At 74.1% G+C, this 22,745-nt stretch overlaps 1 protein-coding gene across 1 annotated transcript; it reads left to right on the forward strand.

Moving 5' to 3' along the window:
- Positions 1–2,522: 2,522 nt before the first annotated feature.
- On the forward strand, positions 2,523–22,602 carry PRR7 (proline rich 7, synaptic). Its single transcript, XM_075915997.2, has 3 exons — positions 2,523–2,733; positions 21,038–21,735; positions 22,012–22,602. Exons 2-3 carry the CDS (start codon positions 21,450–21,452, stop codon positions 22,398–22,400), a joined length of 675 nt encoding a protein of 224 aa, XP_075772112.1. The 5' UTR covers positions 2,523–2,733; positions 21,038–21,449; the 3' UTR covers positions 22,401–22,602.
- Positions 22,603–22,745: the final 143 nt, after the last annotated feature.

Here is a 22,745-nt window from a genome sequence, read left to right on the forward strand (position 1 = left end):
AGCCCCCCCGTGTGGGGCCAGCACTGCCCTGCCCCGCGCCAGCCTGGGGGGAGCGCGTGAATTACCCCCGAGCTGCTGCTGGGCCTGGCCCTGCCCAGAGAGAGCGACAGCCAATTAAGTGCCAGCTTGGTGTGTTTCGCCGGCTCCGTCGCCATGGCAGCAGCGCAGAGTGGCTGCTGGTTGCATTGCTCCTGCTGTTGGCCCCAGGAGATTGGCAGCTGTCAGTCTGTGGCAAGGCCATGGCAGGGGCAGCAGGCAGGTCTGTCCACCCCCTTCCCCTTCCCCTTCCCGCCTTGCCCAAGCTGAGTGGCAGCTCCCAAGCCCCCCCAGCCGCACGTGACTGCCATGGTGCAGCCCCTGGGGGGCAATCCTCTGTCCCCCGTCTTCTCTCGCCCTGCCCGAGAGGCTCTGAGGGGGCCAGTTCCCCCAGAAGCCTCAGTGTCCCCAAGACCCGCAGGGAGCACAGGCTGGGAGGCCGGACGCCCGGGATCTAATCCTGCTCCCGGAGGGCAGCCCTGGCAGGGCCTGGGGGACCCCTGGCAGTGCCCCCGCCCCAGGGGAGAGCCCCCCCAGCTCCAGCCCCCTCCCCTGAGCAGCACAGCCTAGGTGGTCACAGGGGCCTGGTGGGGCGACGTTCCCCCCACAGGCAAACAGGAGCCAGAGCTGCCCCGGAGACACCCCCAGCTCGCTGCTCCCACTTCTCCGACACAGTGATGGGGGGGTCCCCTACTGCTCCCCACCACGCCCAGGTAATCCCTAGGGTGCTCCCCTCCATAGGATGGTGGGGGAGGCACTGTGGAGCCCCCAAAAGTGCAGGGCCTGGGGCAGCTACCCTGACAACCCATGGCCAGGACGGCTTTCTACTGGCTGGGGGGAAGATGTTGGCAGGGCTCTCTCCCTGCGCCAGGGGTGGGGGGGGGCTGTGTCTGCTGCAGGGGGGCAGGTGTGGGGGGGGGACGAACACCTGGGGGCTCTCTTGCTCCAGGAGGCTGGTGTCTGCTGTCGAGGGAGAGGAGGATATCCGGGGCTCTCCTGCGGGGGGGGGCTGTCTCTGCTGCGGGGGGAGAGGAACGACGCCTGGGTTCTCTCTTGCTCTGGGGGGGGGGAGATGCCTGGGGTCTCTCTTGCTCCCGGGGGGGGGGGGAGATGCCTGGGGTCTCTCTTGCTCTGGGGGGGGGCTCTGTCTGCTGCAGGGAGAGGGGGAAGGATGCCTGGGGTCTCTCCTGCTCCGGGGGGGGGGGGGGGAAGATGCCTGGGGTCTCTCTTGCTCCCGGGGGGGGGGGGGAGATGCCTGGGGTCTCTCTTGCTCTGGGGGGGGCTCTGTCTGCTGCAGGGAGAGGGGAAGGATGCCTGGGGTCTCTCCTGCTCCGGGGGGGGGGGAAGATGCCTGGGGTCTCTCCTGCTCCCGGGGGGGGGGGGTGGAGATGCCCGGGGTCTCTCCTGCTCCCGGGGGGGGGGGGGGGGAGATGCCCGGGGTCTCTCCTGCTCCCGGGGGGGGGGGAGATGCCCGGGGTCTCTCCTGCTCCCGGGGGGGGGGGGAGATGCCCGGGGTCTCTCCTGCTCCCGGGGGGGGGGGAGATGCCCGGGGTCTCTCCTGCTCCCGGGGGGGGGGGGAGATGCCTGGGGTCTCTCCTGCTCCCGGGGGGGGGGGGGAGATGCCTGGGGTCTCTCCTGCTCCCGGGGGGGGGGGAGATGCCTGGGGTCTCTCCTGCTCCCGGGGGGGGGGGGGAGATGCCTGGGGTCTCTCCTGCTCCCGGGGGGGGGGGGAGATGCCCGGGGTCTCTCCTGCTCCCGGAGGGGGGGGAGATGCCCGGGGTCTCTCCTGCTCCCGGGGGGGGGGGGAGATGCCCGGGGTCTCTCCTGCTCCCGGGGGGGGGGGGGGAGATGCCCGGGGTCTCTCCTGCTCCCGGGGGGGGGGGGAGATGCCCGGGGTCTCTCCTGCTCCCGGGGGCGGGGGAGATGCCCGGGGTCTCTCCTGCTCCCGGGGGGGGGGGGGAGATGCCCGGGGTCTCTCCTGCTCCCGGGGGGGGGGGGGAGATGCCCGGGGTCTCTCCTGCTCCCGGGGGGGGGGAGATGCCCGGGGTCTCTCCTGCTCCTGGGGGGGGGGGGAGATGCCTGGGGTCTCTCCTGCTCGGGGGGGGGGGGGGAGATGCCTGGGGTCTCTCCTGCTCCCGGGGGGGGGGGAGATGCCTGGGGTCTCTCCTGCTCCCGGGGGGGGGGAGATGCCCGGGGTCTCTCCTGCTCCCGGGGGGGGGGGGGGAGATGCCTGGGGTCTCTCCTGCTCCCGGGGGGGGGGGGAGATGCCCGGGGTCTCTCCTGCTCCCGGGGGGCTGTGTCTGCTGCGGGGGGGGGGCACGCCTGGGTCCTATACCCTCCGGCGAGGGGCGCTGGAACCGGAGGAAATCCCAGCCAGGAGGCTCCGGGCCGATCCCGGGGCGCAGCCCAGCCGGTCCCACCCCCAGCGGCGGGGGGGCTGGAGGGGCGGCCGGGGGAGGGGCCAGCAGCGGGGCGGGAGCCAGGCGGGGCCGGGCGAGCAGCGAGCCGGGCAGAGCCGGGAGCGCTCGGCAGACAAAGGGAAGGAGCCGGGCCGGGGCCTCCCGCGTGGCGGGGCGCGGGGCAGCGGCCGCCCGGAGGACCCGGCTGGAGCGGGGCCGGGCTCGGCGCGCCACGTGCAGGATCGGGGCCGCCGGGGGCAGGATCGGGGCCGCCGGACGCTGCAGATCGGCGGACCCGGTAACTCGCGGGGGTGCGCGCGTCTGGCTGAGCTGCGCGCGGGAGCGCGGGCTGCGGGGGGCGCGGGGCGGGCACGAGCCGGGGGCCGGGCTGGAGAACCCCGGGGCGGAGCGAGCCCGGCCCTGCCACGTGCCCCGCTCCCGCCCGCCCCGCCCCCCCGGGGCCGCTGCCGGGCTCGGAGCAGGCGCTGAGCCCCCCTCCTGCCCCACAGCCCCCCCGCACCTAACAGCCTCTCCCCTCCTGCCCCCGGCCCCCCCGCACCCCCCCCCTCTGCCCCACAGCCCCCCCTCCTGCCCCACCCCCCCCGCACCCACAGCCCCCCCTCCTGCCCCACAGCCCCCCCGCACCTTACAGCCCCCCCTCCTGCCCCACAGCCCCCCCGCACCTTACAGCCCCCCCTCCTGCCCCACAGCCCCCCTCCCTGCCCCCCACAGCCCCCCCGCACCTAACAGCCTTCCCCCTCCTGCCATACAGCCCCCCCCTCCTGCCCCACAGCCCCCCCGCACCTTACAGCCCCCCCTCCTGCCCCACAGCCCCCCTCCCTGCCCCCCCCTCCCCCCACGCCCCCCGCCCCCCCCCCTCCTGCCCCACAGCCCCCCCGCACCTTACAGCCTCCCCCCTCCTGCCCCACAGCCCCCCTCCCTGCCCCACAGCCCCCCCGCACCTACAGCCCCCCTCCTGCCCCACAGCCCCCCCGCACCTAACAGCCCCCCCTCCTGCCCCACAGCCCCCCCGCACCTAACAGCCCTCCCCCTCCTGCCCCACAGCCCCCCCGCACCTAACAGCCTTCCCCCTCCTGCCCCAGCCCCCCCGCACCTTACAGCCCCCCTCCTGCCCCACAGCCCCCCCTCCTGCCCCACAGCCCCCCCGCACCTTACAGCCCCCCTCCTGCCCCACAGCCCCCCCGCACCTTACAGCCCCCCCTCCTGCCCCACAGCCCCCCCGCACCTTACAGCCTTCCCCCTCCTGCCCCCAGCCCCCCCGCACCTTACAGCCCCCCCTCCTGCCCCACAGCCCCCCCGCACCTAACAGCCTTCCCCCTCCTGCCATACAGCCCCCCCCTCCTGCCCCAGCCCCCCCGCACCTTCCCTTCCCCCACTCCTGCCCCACAGCCCCCCCGCACCTAACAGCCTCTCCCCCTCCTGCCCCACAGCCCCCCCGCACCTTACAGCCCCCCCTCCTGCCCCACAGCCCCCCCGCACCTTACAGCCTCTCCCCCTCCTGCCCCACAGCCCCCCCGCACCTTACAGCTCCCCCTCCTGCCCCACAGCCCCCCCGCACCTAACAGCCTCTCCCCCTCCTGCCCCACAGCCCCCCCGCACCTAACAGCCTCTCCCCCTCCTGCCCCACAGCCCCCCCGCACCTAACAGCCTTCCCCCTCCTGCCCCCAGCCCCCCCACACCTTACAGCCTTCCCCCTCCCCCTCCCTGCCCCACAGCCCCCCCGCACCTTACAGCCTTCCCCTCCTGCCCAGCCCCCCCGCACCTTACAGCCTCTCCCCTCCTGCCCCACAGCCCCCCCGCACCTCCAGCCTCCCCCTCCTGCCCCACAGCCCCCCCGCACCTTACAGCCCATCCTGCCCCACAGCCCCTTCCCCCACCTTACAGCCCATCCTGCCCCACAGCCCCCCGCCCACACCTTACAGCCAGCCCCCTCCTGTCCCACAGCCCCCCCACACCTTACAGCCTCCCCCCACCCCTGCCCCACAGCCCCCCCACCTTACAGCCCCTCCTGCCCCACAGCCCCCTCCTCTTCCTGCCCCACAGCCCCCCTGCCCACACCTTACAGCCCCTCCTGCCCCACAGCCCCCCCACACCTTACAGCCTCCCCCCTCCTTCCTCACAGCCCCCCCGCCCACACCTTACAGCCAGCTCCCCTCCTGCCCCACAGCCCCTCCCCCACCTTACAGCCCCTTCTGCCCCACAGCCCCCCCACCTTTCAGCCCCTCTCCTCCTGCCCCAGCCCCCCTGCCCACACCCTACAGCCCCTCCTGCCCTACAGCCTCCCCCACACCTTACAGCCTCCCCCCTCTTTCCTCACAGCCCCCCGCCCACACCTTACAGCCCCTCCTGCCCCACAGCCTCCCCCACACCTTACAGCCTCCCCCTTCCTCCACAGCCTCCTCCGCCCACCTTACAGCCCCTCCTGCACCACAGCCCCCCGCCCACACCTTACAGCCTCCCCCCCGCCTCCAGCCCCACAGCCTCCCCCGCCCACCCCCACAGCCTCCTCTCTCAGCCTCACCCTGCCTTCAGCCCCACAGCCTCCCCTCTCCAGCCTCCTCCCTCCCCCAGCCTTCAGCCCCACGGCCTCCTCCCCTGCCCACACTGCACAGCCTCCTTGCCTTCTGCCCCACGCCCTCCCCTCTCCAACCTCCACCCCGCCTCCTGCCCCACAGCCTCACCTCTCCAGCCTCCACCCTGCCTCCAGCCCCATGGCCTCCCCCCCACCCACACCCCACAGCCTCTTCCTCCTCCTGTCCCATAGCCTACCCTCTCCAGCCTCCCTCCAGCCCCACAGCCTCCCCCCGCCTCCAGCACCAGTCTCCCCTCTTCTGCCTCCTGCCCCATAACCTCCCCTCTCTAGATTCCCCACATCCTCCCCTCTCCAGCCTCCACCCCACAGCCTCCCCTCTCCAGCCTCCCTCCCTAGGCCCCAGCCCCTCCAGGTCCACAATCTCCCCTGAGCCCCCTGGCCACAGCGCCTCACCTCTCCATCCCTGTCCCCACAAGCCCCTGGGGCATCAGCCTCCAAGCCCACAACCTCCTTTCCAGCCTGAAACTCCCCCCCCCCCCAGGCCACAGCCCTCAGGGCATCAGTCTCCCCTCAGCCTGCTCCCCGGGCCACAATCTCCCCTCTCTAGCTCCCCCCCAGCCCCAGGAGCTGGGGGGAGCCCTCCCCTGGACTGGCTTTAGGTGCATGTAGACCCCACCCTGGGGCTGCTTGGCCCTGTGGCAGGAGGGGCTCCTGGACTCTGCTGCTGCCTTGCACAGGCCTGGGGCTGGGTCTTGCTTTCCGGCCTGTGCGGCTCCAAGGGGGGGGCACCCAGCTGCAGCCACAGGCTGCTGGGGCCTCCTAGCTGGGCTCTTACCCTCAGGAACGTGGGGGGTCCAGGGACCCCTCTCATCAGCTTTCCTTGTAACTTGCAGGGGTCTCGGGGGGGCCCATGCACCTGGCCCCTCTCTGCACCTACCGCTGCTGCCATCGCTCTGCTCCTGGAGCCAGAGCAGGTTCCCCGCCCCTCAGCAGGGCCTGCGACTGATGTAGAACTTGACCTGCAGTGGGCGGGGGAGGCTGCGGCGCTGGAGCCAGGGGTGCATCGCTCCTGCTGGGGGCCACGGCGGGTGCATCGCTCCTGCTGGGGGCCACGGCGGGTGCATCGCTCCTGCTGGGGGCCACGGTGGGGTGCATCGCTCCTGCTGGGGGCCACGGCGGGGTGCATCGCTCCTGCTGGGGGCCACGGCGGGGTGCATCGCTCCTGCTGGGGGCCACGGCGGGTGCATCGCTCCTGCTGGGGGCCACGGCGGGGTGCATCGCTCCTGCTGGGGGCCACGGCGGGGGCATCGCTCCTGCTGGGGGCCACGGCGGGGTGCATCGCTCCTGCTGGGGGCCACGGTGGGGTGCATCGCTCCTGCTGGGGGCCACGGTGGGGTGCATCGCTCCTGCTGGGGCCCACGGTGGGGTGCATCGCTCCTGCTGGGGGCCACGGCGGGTGCATCGCTCCTGCTGGGGGCCACGGCGGGTGCATCGCTCCTGCTGGGGGCCACGGCGGGTGCATCGCTCCTGCTGGGGGCCACGGCGGGGTGCATCGCTCCTGCTGGGGGCCACGGCGGATGCATCGCTCCTGCTGGGGGCCACGGCGGGGTGCATCGCTCCTGCTGGGGGCCACGGCGGGGTGCATCGCTCCTGCTGGGGGCCACGGCGGGTGCATCGCTCCTGCTGGGGGCCACGGCGGGTGCATCGCTCCTGCTGGGGGCCACGGCGGGGTGCATCGCTCCTGCTGGGGGCCACGGCGGGTGCATGGCTCCTGCTGGGGGCCACGGCGGGGTGCATCGCTCCTGCTGGGGGCCACGGCGGGGTGCATCGCTCCTGCTGGGGGCCACGGCGGGTGCATCGCTCCTGCTGGGGGCCACGGCGGGGTGCATCGCTCCTGCTGGGGGCCACGGCGGGTGCATCGCTCCTGCTGGGGGCCACGGCGGGGTGCATCGCTCCTGCTGGGGGCCACGGCGGGGGCATCGCTCCTGCTGGGGGCCATGGCAGGTGCATCGCTCCTGCTGGGGGCCACGGCGGGGTGCATCGCTCCTGCTGGGGGCCACGGCGGGGTGCATCGCTCCTGCTGGGGGCCACGGTGGGGTGCATCGCTCCTGCTGGGGGCCACGGTGGGGTGCATCGCTCCTGCTGGGGGCCACGGCGGGGTGCATCGCTCCTGCTGGGGGCCACGGCGGGTGCATCGCTCCTGCTGGGGGCCACGGCGGGTGCATCGCTCCTGCTGGGGGCCACGGCGGGGTGCATCGCTCCTGCTGGGGGCCACGGCGGGGTGCATCGCTCCTGCTGGGGGCCACGGCGGGTGCATCGCTCCTGCTGGGGGCCACGGCGGGTGCATCGCTCCTGCTGGGGGCCACGGCGGGGTGCATCGCTCCTGCTGGGGGCCACGGCGGGGTGCATCGCTCCTGCTGGGGGCCACGGCGGGTGCATCGCTCCTGCTGGGGGCCACGGCGGGGTGCATCGCTCCTGCTGGGGGCCACGGCGGGTGCATCGCTCCTGCTGGGGGCCACGGCGGGGTGCATCGCTCCTGCTGGGGGCCACGGCGGGTGCATCGCTCCTGCTGGGGGCCACGGCGGGTGCATCGCTCCTGCTGGGGGCCACGGCGGGGTGCATCGCTCCTGCTGGGGGCCACGGCGGGGTGCATCGCTCCTGCTGGGGGCCACGGCGGGGTGCATCGCTCCTGCTGGGGGCCACGGCGGGTGCATCGCTCCTGCTGGGGGCCACGGCGGGTGCATCGCTCCTGCTGGGGGCCACGGCGGGGTGCATTGCTCCTGCTGGGGGCCACGGCGGGTGCATCGCTCCTGCTGGGGGCCACGGCGGGGTGCATTGCTCCTGCTGGGGGCCACGGCGGGGTGCATCGCTCCTGCTGGGGGCCACGGCGGGTGCATCGCTCCTGCTGGGGGCCACGGCGGGGTGCATCGCTCCTGCTGGGGGCCACGGTGGGGTGCATCGCTCCTGCTGGGGGCCACGGCGGGTGCATCGCTCCTGCTGGGGGCCCTCTCCTGCTATCCTGTCGCCTCGTGTAACGTTCTCTGGGCCACGAGGCAGGGGCCCTCACTCGGGCTGGGTGCATCGCTCCTGCTGGGGGCCACGGCGGGTGCATCGCTCCTGCTGGGGGCCACGGCGGGTGCATCGCTCCTGCTGGGGGCCACGGCGGGGTGCATCGCTCCTGCTGGGGGCCACGGCGGGGTGCATCGCTCCTGCTGGGGGCCTCGGCGGGTGCATCGCTCCTGCTGGGGGCCAGCTGGGCCCAGTGTGTTCACCCTTTCTGCGGTGCAGCCCCCGCACTGGTCACAGTCTCACTAAGGCCGCTGCTGGCGGGACTCCTGCTGTTTCAGGCTGCAGGGATCCAAGTGACCGGGGCCTGGGGGGGTTCATCCTGGGGTGCTAAGGAAGCAGCTGCAGTCAGTTCTCTTGGCCAGGGGACTGGGGAGGGGCAGCTACACCTCGGCCTTTGGGAAGGGGAACAGAGGCTCAGGGAATTCCAGCCCAGCGAGCAGGTCGCACTGGACAGCTGATGCACACACTGGCTGGAGGAGACCGGGCTGGAAGGACCAGCCAAGGTGGCTTTGTCCAGAACACACCACACCAAACCCAGCTGCTCACTTGAGTCCCTGGCCCGGGGGCCGGGAGCAGGAGATGGGCTGTATCCTGTGGCCAGTGCCCCAGGCCGTCCTCAAAGGCAAACGAGGGCTGTGCAGGCGAGATGAGATTTCTCTAAGGTGGGCACACAACGGGGTGAACCGTCGCACTCACTGAGGAGTTGCCAGGGAGGGTGGAGCTAGGTCAGGACCTAGGCTCTGGTGTTAGCAACTATTTTCATTCATGACCTGGAGATGGGAGCGCAGAGAAAATCCACAGCGAGCCTCAGCAGGGAAGGGTTGCAAGCACTGGGCAGGACAGGGTCAGCGCCCGCAGTCCCCTCGCCGCGCTCGGCTCAGGGTCGGCGCCCGGAATCCCCTCGCCGCGCTCGGCTCAGGGTCGGCGCCCGGAATCGCCTCGCCGCGCTCGGCTCAGGGTCGGCGCCCGGAATCGCCTCGCCGCGCTCGGCTCAGGGTCGGCGCCCGGAATCGCCTCGCCGCGCTCGGCTCAGGGTCGGCGCCCGGAATCCCCTCGCCGCGCTCGGCTCAGGGTCGGCGCCCGGAATCGCCTCGCCGCGCTCGGCTCAGGGTCGGCGCCCGGAATCGCCTCGCCGCGCTCGGCTCAGGGTCGGCGCCCGGAATCCCCTCGCCGCGCTCGGCTCAGGGTCGGCGCCCGGAATCCCCTCGCCGCGCTCGGCTCAGGGTCGGCGCCCGGAATCGCCTCGCCGCGCTCGGCTCAGGGTCGGCGCCCGGAATCCCCTCGCCGCGCTCGGCTCAGGGTCGGCGCCCGGAATCCCCTCGCCGCGCTCGGCTCAGGGTCGGCGCCCGGAATCCCCTCGCCGCGCTCGGCTCAGGGTCGGCGCCCGGAATCCCCTCGCCGCGCTCGGCTCAGGGTCGGCGCCCGGAGTCCCCTCGCCGCGCTCGGCTCAGGGTCAGCGCCCGGAATCCCCTCGCCGCGCTCGGCTCAGGGTCGGCGCTCGGAATCCCCTCGCCGCGCTCGGCTCAGGGTCAGCGCCCGGAATCCCCTCGCCGCGCTCGGCTCAGGGTCAGCGCCCGCAGTCCCCTCGCCGCGCTCGGCTCAGGGTCAGCGCCCGGAATCCCCTCGCCGCGCTCGGCTCAGGGTCGGCGCCCGGAGTCCCCTCGCCGCGCTCGGCTCAGGGTCGGCGTCCGGAATCCCCTCGCCGCGCTCGGCTCAGGGTCGGCGCCCGGAATCCCCTCGCCGCGCTCGGCTCAGGGTCGGCGCCCGGAGTCCCCTCGCCGCGCTCGGCTCAGGGTCGGCGCCCGCAGTCCCCTCGCCGCGCTCGGCTCAGGGTCAGCGCCCGGAATCCCCTCGCCGCGCTCGGCTCAGGGTCAGCGCCCGGAATCCCCTCTCCGCGCTCGGCTCAGGGTCGGCGCCCGGAATCCCCTCTCCGCGCTCGGCTCAGGGTCAGCGCCCGGAATCCCCTCGCCGCGCTCGGCTCAGGGTCGGCGCCCGGAATCCCCTCGCCGCGCTCGGCTCAGGGTCAGCGCCCGGAATCCCCTCGCCGCGCTCGGCTCAGGGTCAGCGCTCGGAATCCCCTCGCCGCGCTCGGCTCAGGGTCAGCGCTCGGAATCCCCTCGCCGCGCTCGGCTCAGGGTCAGCGCCCGGAATCCCCTCGCCGCGCTCGGCTCAGGGTCGGCGCCCGGAGTCCCCTCGCCGCGCTCGGCTCAGGGTCAGCGCTCGGAATCCCCTCGCCGCGCTCGGCTCAGGGTCAGCGCCCGGAATCCCCTCGCCGCGCTCGGCTCAGGGTCGGCGCTCGGAATCCCCTCGCCGCGCTCGGCTCAGGGTCGGCGCTCGGAATCCCCTCGCCGCGCTCGGCTCAGGGTCAGCGTCCGGAATCCCCTCGCCGCGCTCGGCTCAGGGTCTGCGCCCGGAATCCCCTCGCCGCGCTCGGCTCAGGGTCGGCGCTCGGAATCCCCTCGCCGCGCTCGGCTCAGGGTCAGCGTCCGGAATCCCCTCGCCGCGCTCGGCTCAGGGTCAGCGCCCGGAATCCCCTCGCCGCGCTCGGCTCAGGGTCAGCGCTCGGAATCCCCTCGCCGCGCTCGGCTCAGGGTCAGCGCTCGGAATCCCCTCGCCGCGCTCGGCTCAGGGTCAGCGCTCGGAATCCCCTCGCCGCGCTCGGCTCAGGGTCAGCGCCCGGAATCCCCTTGCCACGCTCGGCTCAGGGTCAGCGCCCGGAATCCCCTCGCCGCGCTCGGCTCAGGGTCGGCGCTCGGAATCCCCTCGCCGCGCTCGGCTCAGGGTCGGCGCCCGGAATCCCCTCGCCGCGCTCGGCTCAGGGTCGGCGCTCGGAATCCCCTCGCCGCGCTCGGCTCAGGGTCTGCGCCCGGAATCCCCTCGCCGCGCTCGGCTCAGGGTCGGCGCCCGGAATCCCCTCGCCGCGCTCGGCTCAGGGTCGGCGCCCGCAGTCCCCTCGCCGCGCTCGGCTCAGGGTCTGCGCCCGGAATCCCCTCGCCGCGCTCGGCTCAGGGTCGGCGCCCGGAATCCCCTCGCCGCGCTCGGCTCAGGGTCGGCGACCAGAATCCCCTCGCCGCGCTCGGCTCAGGGTCGGCGCTCGGAATCCCCTCGCCGCGCTCGGCTCAGGGTCAGCGCCCGGAATCCCCTCGCCGCGCTCGGCTCAGGGTCGGCGCCCGGAATCCCCTCGCCGCGCTCGGCTCAGGGTCAGCGCCCGGAATCCCCTTGCCGCGCTCGGCTCAGGGTCAGCGCCCGGAATCCCCTCGCCGCGCTCGGCTCAGGGTCGGCGCCCGGAATCCCCTCGCCGCGCTCGGCTCAGGGTCGGCGCCCGGAATCCCCTCGCCGCGCTCGGCTCAGGGTCAGCGCCCGGAATCCCCTCGCCACGCTCGGCTCAGGGTCAGCGCTCGGAATCCCCTCGCCGCGCTCGGCTCAGGGTCGGCGCCCGGAGTCCCCTCGCCGCGCTCGGCTCAGGGTCGGCGCCCGGAATCCCCTCGCCGCGCTCGGCTCAGGGTCGGCGCCCGGAATCCCCTCGCCGCGCTCGGCTCAGGGTCGGCGCTCGGAATCCCCTCGCCGCGCTCGGCTCAGGGTCAGCGCTCGGAATCCCCTCGCCGCGCTCGGCTCAGGGTCAGCGCCCGGAATCCCCTCGCCGCGCTCGGCTCAGGGTCGGCGCCCGGAATCCCCTCGCCGCGCTCGGCTCAGGGTCAGCGCTCGGAATCCCCTTGCCACGCTCAAGCGGTGCTCTGAAGTAGACCCGCTGAAATTTAACGAGCTGCTGTAGGGCGGGATAGTCCAACGCCTGGCTAGAAAGCAGGGCTAGTGCTGCTGAAAAGGCCCCAGGGTACAGCAGGTCACTGGGGAACCCGCGCAAGGAAGGGGCGAGCGCTAGTGTCACGTGTGAGCCACGGGGTTAGTGCCCTGCTGCGCTGGGCCCAGGCCTGGGCACGGGGGATGCGACTCCACGGCCAGGAGAGCGACACGGACGTGCAAAGGCTATCGCACCGTCCGAGAGGCTGGCCACGGGCTGCGCTACAAGGCAGGGCGGGAAGCCATGGGCCACCGTGGGGGACAAGCGTTGGGCCATGGGGTTGGACAGACACCTGCCGGGGGGGCTTGCTGTCCTTGGTGCTGTCTCGGGGCAGGGGCTGGACTCCGCTTCCGGCCCCGCCTGCCTGGCTCCAGCCACGGGGCAGGACTCCCCTTGGCCCTGGCCCGGGAGCGGGGCCTGTGCTCCGAGTCGGCGGGAGGCCACTGTACCTGGGAGCCAAGCCAGTCTGGCAGCCGTTACCGCGGCAACAGGTTTTGGCCTCTGCGAACTTTGAGCACCTGCTTTAATCTGTAGCCCTGTCATGGCGGCTGGTGCTGAGCCGCCTTTGGCCAAACCCGGACCCGGCTCGGGCCAGCCGCCTAGCACCCAGCCTCAGTTTCCCCTTCACAGGTTCCCAGGCCTGCTCTCCAGAGGCTTATAGCATTCCTTGGGGCCTGGCCAAAGCCAAGTCTTTGCCCCCCCAGGCTCCCTGCACGCTGGCTGGCTCCCAGCTGCTCCATCTGGCCCATTTTTTTAGCCCTGCCAGGTTCTGCTCTCCCCCCCCCCCCACCCCACTGGCCGAGGTTGTGGGTTGCACTGGCCTCCTTGCTGGGCTTTCTGGACTCCGGAACTGCTCCTCCAACAGCTTCCCCTCGCTGCACCCTGCCAGCCCCTTTCAGCAGCTCTGGCTTATTCTTCCCACAGCCTGCAACCCTCCCACCGCTGGCTCCTTGCTAGGGCCCACGGGTTCCTGTAGAGCCCCTTGGGCAGCACGTCATCAGCCCTGGGGGCACCAGCTGCTGGGGGCGAAGACACCCCCCTTGAGACCTGAGACGTGCTTTTGGACTGACAGCCAGGTGCTGGTTCTGTTCATCTGTGCAGCATTCAAAAACTAGCACTACACAAATGCCATCGCGCTAGTTGTCATGTGCCTTGCGAGCACCACACCCATGTTGTAACCTCAGAACAGCGTTGCTTCAACAAGCCCTGTTTTCTGTGAAACCACGGGAGCTGGCATTAACTACGCCACTGTCACTTGCATCCTGCAGCAGCTTTGCACGACTGAGGGGCCAGTCAGCCTGCCATTCTTCCCCAGCTCAGCCCACTTCGTGTTTAGAATAGTGGCACGTTCGCTTGTTTCGTTGCGCCGAGACTTATCTGGGCTCCAAGAATTACCGTGCTTGGGAACAGCTCAGCCTGCCCCTCGGCCAATTCTTGTACAACTCTTAGCAGTGTTGGCACTTCAGCAGTGGCTGTGGCTTCCTGGGCAGGTTGGGGCTCCTGGGGAGTCCAAAGCCGCTGTTTAAGCCAGCTCCTGCCAGGCCCCTTGCCGGGGGTGGGGGGATGCTGGTCCCCTCCCAAGCAGACAGTGGCTGGGGCTGCCAGCTACAGGCAGCGCCTCCCAGTTCTAGAGTCTTTCAGCTCGTTGCCATGCCAACCTCAGTCCTTCCCAGGAGGCTGCCAAGCCTGGTGCCCCCTCCCTTCGAACCAAGCGCTGCTGGTTCCTGCAAGGGGTTGCAGCCTGGGGGCCTGGGGCGGGGCAGGCACGGGACCTGGCTATGGCTCTGCCCTCGGGGTCGCAGGCTGGGGCGGGGCAGGCACGGGACCTGGCTATGGCTCTGCCCTCGGGGTCGCAGGCCGGGGCGGGGCAGGCACGGGACCTGGCTATGGCTCTGCCCTCGGGGTCGCAGGCTGGGGCGGGGCAGGCACGGGACCTGGCTATGGCTCTGCCCTCGGGGTCGCAGGCTGGGGCGGGGCAGGCACGGGACCTGGCTATGGCTCTGCCCTCGGGGTCGCAGGCCGGGGCGGGGCAGGCACAGGACCTGGCTATGGCTCTGCCCTCGGGGTCGCAGGCTGGGGCGGGGCAGGCACGGGACCTGGCTATGGCTCTGCCCTGGGGGTCGCAGGCCGGGGCGGGGCAGGCACGGGACCTGGCTCTGGCTCTGCCCTCGGGGTCGCAGGCCGGGGCGGGGCAGGCACGGGACCTGGCTCTGGCTCTGCCCTCGGGGTCGCAGGCCGGGGCGGGGCAGGCACGGGACCTGGCTATGGCTCTGCCCGCGGGGTCGCAGGCCGGGGCGGGGCAGGCACGGGACCTGGCTATGGCTCTGCCCGCGGGGTCGCAGGCCGGGGCGGGGCAGGCACGGGACCTGGCTATGGCTCTGCCCGCGGGGTCGCAGGCCGGGGCGGGGCAGGCACGGGACCTGGCTATGGCTCTGCCCTCGGGGTCGCAGGCCGGTGCGGGGCAGGCACGGGACCTGGCTATGGCTCTGCCCTCGGGGTCGCAGGCCGGGGCGGGGCAGGCAGGGTACCTGGCTATGGCTCTGCCCTCGGGGTCGCAGGCTGGGGCGGGGCAGGCACGGGACCTGGCTATGGCTCTGCCCTGGGGGGTCGCAGGCCGGGGCGGGACAGGCACGGGACCTGGCTATGGCTCTGCCCGCGGGGTCGCAGGCCGGGGCGGGGCAGGCACGGGACCTGGCTATGGCTCTGCCCGCGGGGTCGCAGGCCGGGGCGGGGCAGGCACGGGACCTGGCTATGGCTCTGCCCTCGGGGTCGCAGGCCGGGGCGGGGCAGGCACGGGACCTGGCTATGGCTCTGCCCTCGGGGTCGCAGGCCGGGGCGGGGCAGGCACGGGACCTGGCTCTGGCTCTGCCCTCGGGGGTCGCAGGCCGGGGCGGGGCAGGCACGGGACCTGGCTATGGCTCTGCCCGCGGGGTCGCAGGCTGGGGCGGGGCAGGCACGGGACCTGGCTATGGCTCTGCCCGCGGGGTCGCAGGCTGGGGCGGGGCAGGCACGGGACCTGGCTATGGCTCTGCCCGCGGGGTCGCAGGGCGGGGCAGGCACGGGACCTGGCTATGGCTCCGCCCTCGGGGTCGCAGGCCGGGGCGGGGCAGGCACGGGACCTGGCTATGGCTCTGCCCTCGGGGTCGCAGGCCGGGGCGGGGCAGGCACAGGACCTGGCTCTGGCTCTGCCCTCGGGGTCGCAGGCCGGGGCGGGGCAGGCACAGGACCTGGCTATGGCTCTGCCCTCGGGGTCGCAGGCCGGGGCGGGGCAGGCACGGGACCTGGCTATGGCTCTGCCCTCGGGGTCGCAGGCCGGGGCGGGGCAGGCACGGGACCTGGCTATGGCTCTGCCCGCGGGGTCGCAGGCCGGGGCGGGGCAGGCACGGGACCTGGCTATGGCTCTGCCCTGGGGGTCGCAGGCCGGGGCGGGGCAGGCACGGGACCTGGCTATGGCTCTGCCCTCGGGGTCGCAGGCTGGGGCGGGGCAGGCACGGGACCTGGCTATGGCTCTGCCCTCGGGGTCGCAGGCCGGGGCGGGGCAGGCAGGGGACCTGGCTATGGCTCTGCCCTCGGGGTCGCAGGCCGGGGCGGGGCAGGCACGGGACCTGGCTATGGCTCTGCCCTCGGGGTCGCAGGCCGGGGCGGGGCAGGCACAGGACCTGGCTATGGCTCTGCCCTCGGGGTCGCAGGCCGGGGCGGGGCAGGCACAGGACCTAGCTATGGCTCTGCCCTCGGGGGTCGCAGGCTGGGGCGGGGCAGGCACGGGACCTGGCTATGGCTCTGCCCGCGGGGTCGCAGGCCGGGGCGGGGCAGGCACGGGACCTGGCTATGGCTCTGCCCGCGGGGTCGCAGGCCGGGGCGGGGCAGGCACGGGACCTGGCTATGGCTCTGCCCTCGGGGTCGCAGGCCGGGGCGGGGCAGGCACGGGACCTGGCTATGGCTCTGCCCTCGGGGTCGCAGGCCGGGGTGGGGCAGGCACGGGACCTGGCTATGGCTCCGCCCTCGGGGTCGCAGGCTGGGGCGGGGCAGGCACGGGACCTGGCTATGGCTCTGCCCTCGGGGTCGCAGGCCGGGGCGGGGCAGGCACGGGACCTGGCTATGGCTCCGCCCTCGGGGTCGCAGGCCGGGGCGGGGCAGGCACAGGACCTGGCTATGGCTCTGCCCTCGGGGTCGCAGGCCGGGGCGGGGCAGGCACGGGACCTGGCTATGGCTCTGCCCTCGGGGTCGCAGGCCGGGGCGGGGCAGGCACGGGACCTGGCTATGGCTCTGCCCTCGGGGTCGCAGGCTGGGGCGGGGCAGGCAGGGGACCTGGCTATGGCTCTGCCCTCGGGGTCGCAGGCTGGGGCGGGGCAGGCACGGGACCTGGCTCTGGCTCTGCCCTCGGGGTCGCAGGCCGGGGCGGGGCAGGCACGGGACCTGGCTATGGCTCTGCCCTGGGGGTCGCAGGCCGGGGCGGGGCAGGCACGGGACCTGGCTATGGCTCTGCCCTCGGGGTTGCAGGCCGGGGCGGGGCAGGCATGGGACCTGGCTATGGCTCTGCCCGCGGGGTCGCAGGCTGGGGCGGGGCAGGCACGGGACCTGGCTATGGCTCTGCCCTCGGGTTCGCAGGCCGGGGCGGGGCAGGCACGGGACCTGGCTATGGCTCTGCCCTCGGGGTCGCAGGCCGGGGCGGGGCAGGCACGGGACCTGGCTATGGCTCTGCCCTCGGGGGTCGCAGGCTGGGGCGGGGCAGGCACGGGACCTGGCTATGGCTCTGCCCTCGGGGTCGCAGGCCGGGGCGGGGCAGGCACGGGACCTGGCTATGGCTCTGCCCGCGGGGTCGCAGGCCGGGGCGGGGCAGGCACGGGACCTGGCTATGGCTCTGCCCTCGGGGTCGCAGGCCGGGGCGGGGCAGGCACGGGACCTGGCTCTGGCTCTGCCCTGGGGGTCGCAGGCTGGGGCGGGGCAGGCACAGGACCTGGCTCTGGCTCTGCCCTCGGGGTCGCAGGCTGGGGCGGGGCAGGCACAGGACCTGGCTCTGGCTCTGCCCTCGGGGTCGCAGGCCGGGGCGGGGCAGGCACAGGACCTGGCTATGGCTCTGCCCTCGGGGTCGCAGGCCGGGGCGGGGCAGGCACGGGACCTGGCTATGGCTCTGCCCTCGGGGTCGCAGGCCGGGGCGGGGCAGGCACGGGACCTGGCTATGGCTCTGCCCGCGGGGTCGCAGGCCGGGGCGGGGCAGGCACGGGACCTGGCTATGGCTCTGCCCTGGGGGTCGCAGGCCGGGGCGGGGCAGGCACGGGACCTGGCTATGGCTCTGCCCTCGGGGTCGCAGGCCGGGGCGGGGCAGGCACGGGACCTGGCTATGGCTCTGCCCTCGGGGTCGCAGGCCGGGGCGGGGCAGGCACGGGACCTGGCTATGGCTCTGCCCTCGGGGGTCGCAGGCTGGGGCGGGGCAGGCACGGGACCTGGCTATGGCTCTGCCCGCGGGGTCGCAGGCCGGGGCGGGGCAGGCACGGGACCTGGCTATGGCTCTGCCCGCGGGGTCGCAGGCCGGGGCGGGGCAGGCACGGGACCTGGCTATGGCTCTGCCCTCGGGGTCGCAGGCCGGGGCGGGGCAGGCACGGGACCTGGCTATGGCTCTGCCCTCGGGGTCGCAGGCCGGGGTGGGGCAGGCACGGGACCTGGCTATGGCTCCGCCCTCGGGGTCGCAGGCTGGGGCGGGGCAGGCACGGGACCTGGCTATGGCTCTGCCCTCGGGGTCGCAGGCCGGGGCGGGGCAGGCACGGGACCTGGCTATGGCTCCGCCCTCGGGGTCGCAGGCCGGGGCGGGGCAGGCACAGGACCTGGCTATGGCTCTGCCCTCGGGGTCGCAGGCCGGGGCGGGGCAGGCACGGGACCTGGCTATGGCTCTGCCCTCGGGGGTCGCAGGCCGGGGCGGGGCAGGCACGGGACCTGGCTCTGGCTCTGCCCTCGGGGTCGCAGGCCGGGGCGGGGCAGGCACGGGACCTGGCTCTGGCTCTGCCCTCGGGGTCGCAGGCCGGGGCGGGGCAGGCACGGGACCTGGCTATGGCTCTGCCCTCGGGGTCGCAGGCCGGGGCGGGGCAGGCACGGGACCTGGCTATGGCTCTGCCCGCGGGGTCGCAGGCCGGGGCGGGGCAGGCACGGGACCTGGCTATGGCTCTGCCCTCGGGGTCGCAGGCCGGGGCGGGGCAGGCACGGGACCTGGCTATGGCTCTGCCCTGGGGGTCGCAGGCCGGGGTGGGGCAGGCACGGGACCTGGCTATGGCTCTGCCCTCGGGGTCGCAGGCTGGGGCGGGGCAGGCACAGGACCTGGCTATGGCTCTGCCCTCGGGGTCGCAGGCTGGGGCGGGGCAGGCACGGGGCCTGGCTCTGGCTCTGCCCTCGGGGTCGCAGGCTGGGGCGGGGCAGGCAGGGGACCTGGCTATGGCTCTGCCCTCGGGGTCGCAGGCCGGGGCGGGGCAGGCACGGGACCTGGCTATGGCTCTGCCCTCGGGGTCGCAGGCCGGGGCGGGGCAGGCACAGGACCTGGCTATGGCTCTGCCCTGGGGGTCGCAGGCCGGGGCGGGGCAGGCACGGGACCTGGCTCTGGCTCTGCCCTCGGGGTCGCAGGCCGGGGCGGGGCAGGCACGGGACCTGGCTCTGGCTCTGCCCTCGGGGTCGCAGGCCGGGGCGGGGCAGGCATGGGACCTGGCTCTGGCTCTGCCCTCGGGGTCGCAGGCCGGGGCGGGGCAGGCAGGGGACCTGGCTATGGCTCTGCCCGCGGGGTCGCAGGCCGGGGCGGGGCAGGCACGGGACCTGGCTATGGCTCCGCCCTCGGGGGTCGCAGGCTGGGGCGGGGCAGGCACGGGACCTGGCTATGGCTCTGCCCTCGGGGTCGCAGGCCGGGGCGGGGCAGGCACGGGACCTGGCTATGGCTCTGCCCTCGGGGTCGCAGGCCGGGGCGGGGCAGGCACGGGACCTGGCTATGGCTCTGCCCTCGGGGTCGCAGGCTGGGGCGGGGCAGGCACAGGACCTGGCTATGGCTCTGCCCTGGGGGTCGCAGGCCGGGGCGGGGCAGGCAGGGTACCTGGCTATGGCTCTGCCCGCGGGGTCGCAGGCCGGGGCGGGGCAGGCACGGGACCTGGCTATGGCTCTGCCCTCGGGGTCGCAGGCCGGGGCGGGGCAGGCACGGGACCTGGCTCTGGCTCTGCCCGCGGGGTCGCAGGCTGGGGCGGGGCAGGCAGGGGACCTGGCTCTGGCTCTGCCCTCGGGGTCGCAGGCTGGGGCGGGGCAGGCACGGGACCTGGCTATGGCTCTGCCCTGGGGGTCGCAGGCTGGGGCGGGGCAGGCACGGGACCTGGCTATGGCTCTGCCCTCGGGGGTCGCAGGCTGGGGCGGGGCAGGCACGGGACCTGGCTATGGCTCTGCCCTCGGGGTCGCAGGCCGGAGCGGGGCAGGCACGGGACCTGGCTATGGCTCTGCCCTCGGGGTCGCAGGCTGGGGCGGGGCAGGCACGGGACCTGGCTATGGCTCTGCCCTCGGGGTCGCAGGCCGGGGCGGGGCAGGCACGGGACCTGGCTATGGCTCTGCCCTCGGGGTCGCAGGCTGGGGCGGGGCAGGCACGGGACCTGGCTCTGGCTCTGCCCGCGGGGTCGCAGGCCGGGGCGGGGCAGGCAGGGGACCTGGCTATGGCTCTGCCCTCGGGGTCGCAGGCTGGGGCGGGGCAGGCACGGGACCTGGCTCTGGCTCTGCCCTCGGGGTCGCAGGCCGGGGCGGGGCAGGCACGGGACCTGGCTATGGCTCTGCCCTCGGGGTCGCAGGCCGGGGCGGGTCAGGCACGGGACCTGGCTCTGGCTCTGCCCTCGGGGTCGCAGGCCGGGGCGGGGCAGGCACGGGACCTGGCTATGGCTCTGCCCTCGGGGTCGCAGGCCGGGGCGGGGCAGGCAGGGGACCTGGCTATGGCTCTGCCCGCGGGGTCGCAGGCCGGGGCGGGGCAGGCACGGGACCTGGCTATGGCTCTGCCCTCGGGGTCGCAGGCTGGGGCGGGGCAGGCACAGGACCTGGCTATGGCTCTGCCCTGGGGGTCGCAGGCCGGGGCGGGGCAGGCAGGGTACCTGGCTATGGCTCTGCCCTCGGGGTCGCAGGCCGGGGCGGGGCAGGCACGGGACCTGGCTATGGCTCTGCCCTCGGGGTCGCAGGCTGGGGCGGGGCAGGCACAGGACCTGGCTATGGCTCTGCCCTCGGGGTCGCAGGCCGGGGCGGGGCAGGCATGGGACCTGGCTATGGCTCTGCCCTGGGGGTCGCAGGCCGGGGCGGGTCAGGCACAGGACCTGGCTCTGGCTCTGCCCTCGGGGTCGCAGGCCGGGGCGGGGCAGGCACGGGACCTGGCTCTGGCTCTGCCCTCGGGGTCGCAGGCCGGGGCGGGGCAGGCACGGGACCTGGCTATGGCTCTGCCCTCGGGGTCGCAGGCTGGGGCGGGGCAGGCACAGGACCTGGCTATGGCTCTGCCCTCGGGGTCGCAGGCCGGGGCGGGGCAGGCATGGGACCTGGCTATGGCTCTGCCCTGGGGGTCGCAGGCCGGGGCGGGTCAGGCACAGGACCTGGCTCTGGCTCTGCCCTCGGGGTCGCAGGCCGGGGCGGGGCAGGCACGGGACCTGGCTCTGGCTCTGCCCTCGGGGTCGCAGGCCGGGGCGGGGCAGGCACGGGACCTGGCTCTGGCTCTGCCCGCGGGGTCGCAGGCTGGGGCGGGGCAGGCACGGGACCTGGCTCTGGCTCTGCCCTCGGGGTCGCAGGCCGGGGTGGGGCAGGCACGGGACCTGGCTATGGCTCTGCCCTCGGGGTCGCAGGCCGGGGCGGGGCAGGCACGGGACCTGGCTATGGCTCTGCCCGCGGGGTCGCAGGCCGGGGCGGGGCAGGCACGGGACCTGGCTATGGCTCTGCCCTCGGGGGTCGCAGGCCGGGGCGGGGCAGGCAGGGGACCTGGCTATGGCTCTACCCTCGGGGTCGCAGGCTGGGGCGGGGCAGGCACGGGGCCTGGCTCTGGCTCTGCCCGCGGGGTCGCAGGCCGGGGTGGGGCAGGCACGGGGCCTGGCTCTGGCTCTGCCCTCGGGGTCGCAGGGAGCCGGCCTGGCCTGAGCGGGGCTCGGAGCAGCGGGCCGGTGGCTGCATGGCCAGCAGGCTCACGCTCGTCTGTCTCTGCAGGGGACGCTGGCGGCGCAGGCGGCTGCTGGGCACAGCTATGGGAAGACGCTGCGCTGGGTGCTCTTGGGGCCCAGCCTGGCCTGCGGCTCTGAAGATCCTTGTGGTGGATGAGCCCCCCCGGCGTGCCAGCCCCCCGGTCGTCCCTGCCTGGTGCCCAGGGAGCAGTGCAGGCCCTGACCCTCGCCCCTGAAGGCCCCCACCCCAAGGACCTCGGCCCCCGCTCTAGGCGCCATGGCAACGGCTGCAGGCGTGCGGGGGCAGCCCTGAGGGAGCGACGCCAGGATACGAGGAGATGCCGGCGCGGCCCTGGGCACAGGCGATGGGCAGCAGGCGTCTTGTGCTCAGGGCCCGGCCTGCCTGCAGCTGAGGTGGGGCCTTGCCCGAGGGGAGCCCGGCCCCCAGCCCAGCCACCATGGTGATGTCCCAGGGCACCTACACCTTCCTCACCTGCTTCGCCGGCTTCTGGCTCATCTGGGGCCTCATCGTGCTGCTCTGCTGCTTCTGCAGCTACCTGCGCCGGCGCCTCAAGAGCCAGCAGGAGCAGCGGCTGCGGGAGCAGAACCTGCGCACCCTGGAGATGGAGCCGCTGCACTACGAGGGCAGCCCCCCCGGGCTGGCCATGGCCGTCCCCCCGCGGCTGCGCATGGAGCCGCGCCACCCCCCGGCCCCGCTGCCCCGGCCCTGGAGCTTCAGGCACGGTGAGAGCGCCAGGGCTTCGGGCTGCTCGGGAGTCCCTGGGCCCGGCCCAGAGCTGCAGGGGAGCCGGCACCTTGTAGCCTCTGGCTCCAGCAACCCAGCGCTGGCTGCTGCACCAGAGCCCCGCCACGGCCCGAGGCCTGTCCCCTGCTGCAGGGACCCCAGGCACCTGCCTGGCCCTTATCCCCTCGCTGAGCAGGGCCCTGGCTGCCCACGGAGCAGGGGGAACGGGGCCCCAGGGCCCTGCGCTCAGTGCTCGTGTGCTGCTTGCCTTGCAGAGTCGGACCTGTCCAAGCCGCCGTGCTACGAGGAGGCGCTGCTCATGGCCGAGCCCCCGCCCCCCTACAGCGAGGTGCTCATGGACACACGGGGGCTGTACCGCAAGATCCCCACCCCCTTCCTGAGCCACGAGCGCCCGGAGAAACAGGAGCAGCCCCCCAGCTACAAGCCCCTCTTCCTGGACCGAGGCTTCGGCTCAGCCCTGCACCTGCCCAGCGCGGCTGGCCAGGGCCCCGCCTGCCCTGCCCTCTGCCTGCAGGCCGAGCGCGCCCCGCGAATGTTCCCCAGCTGGACGGAGCAGGAGCTCAGCAGCAGGGACACCTACGAGCCTGGGGCCTGGCACCTCCCAGTCTCCATGCCCCTGTTTGGCAGGACTACGGCGGTGTAGGGGCTGCCCGTTCTCCTGGGAGCTGGCCTGGGGCCTCACGCCAACCTGCCTGCTGCGGCCAATGTGAGGGGCTGGTCCCCATCGTGCCCCATGGCCCTGCCGGCGCCTCGGTGCCGATCTGCCTGGGGCTCCCAGCAGGCCCCACTCTGCTCTTTCCTAGTTTGTTTGTTACAGTTTGAGAATAAAAGTTTGTGGCACCAGATTCTTTCTGAGCGGGGCCAGGCTGCTGGGCGGGGGAGACCCACAGCAGAGCAGCGCCGAGGGCTGGCCCTGGCCCCTCATAAGCCCGCGGGGCAGGAGCAGGCTCAGCCCGGCGGCCCCTCTCCCCAGAAAGCAGCCAGCAGC

The sequence above is a fragment of the Pelodiscus sinensis genome, chromosome 16 (genome assembly GCF_052426305.1).
Source record: "Pelodiscus sinensis isolate ZL-2025 chromosome 16, ASM5242630v1, whole genome shotgun sequence".
Taxonomy (NCBI): domain Eukaryota; kingdom Metazoa; phylum Chordata; order Testudines; family Trionychidae; genus Pelodiscus; species Pelodiscus sinensis.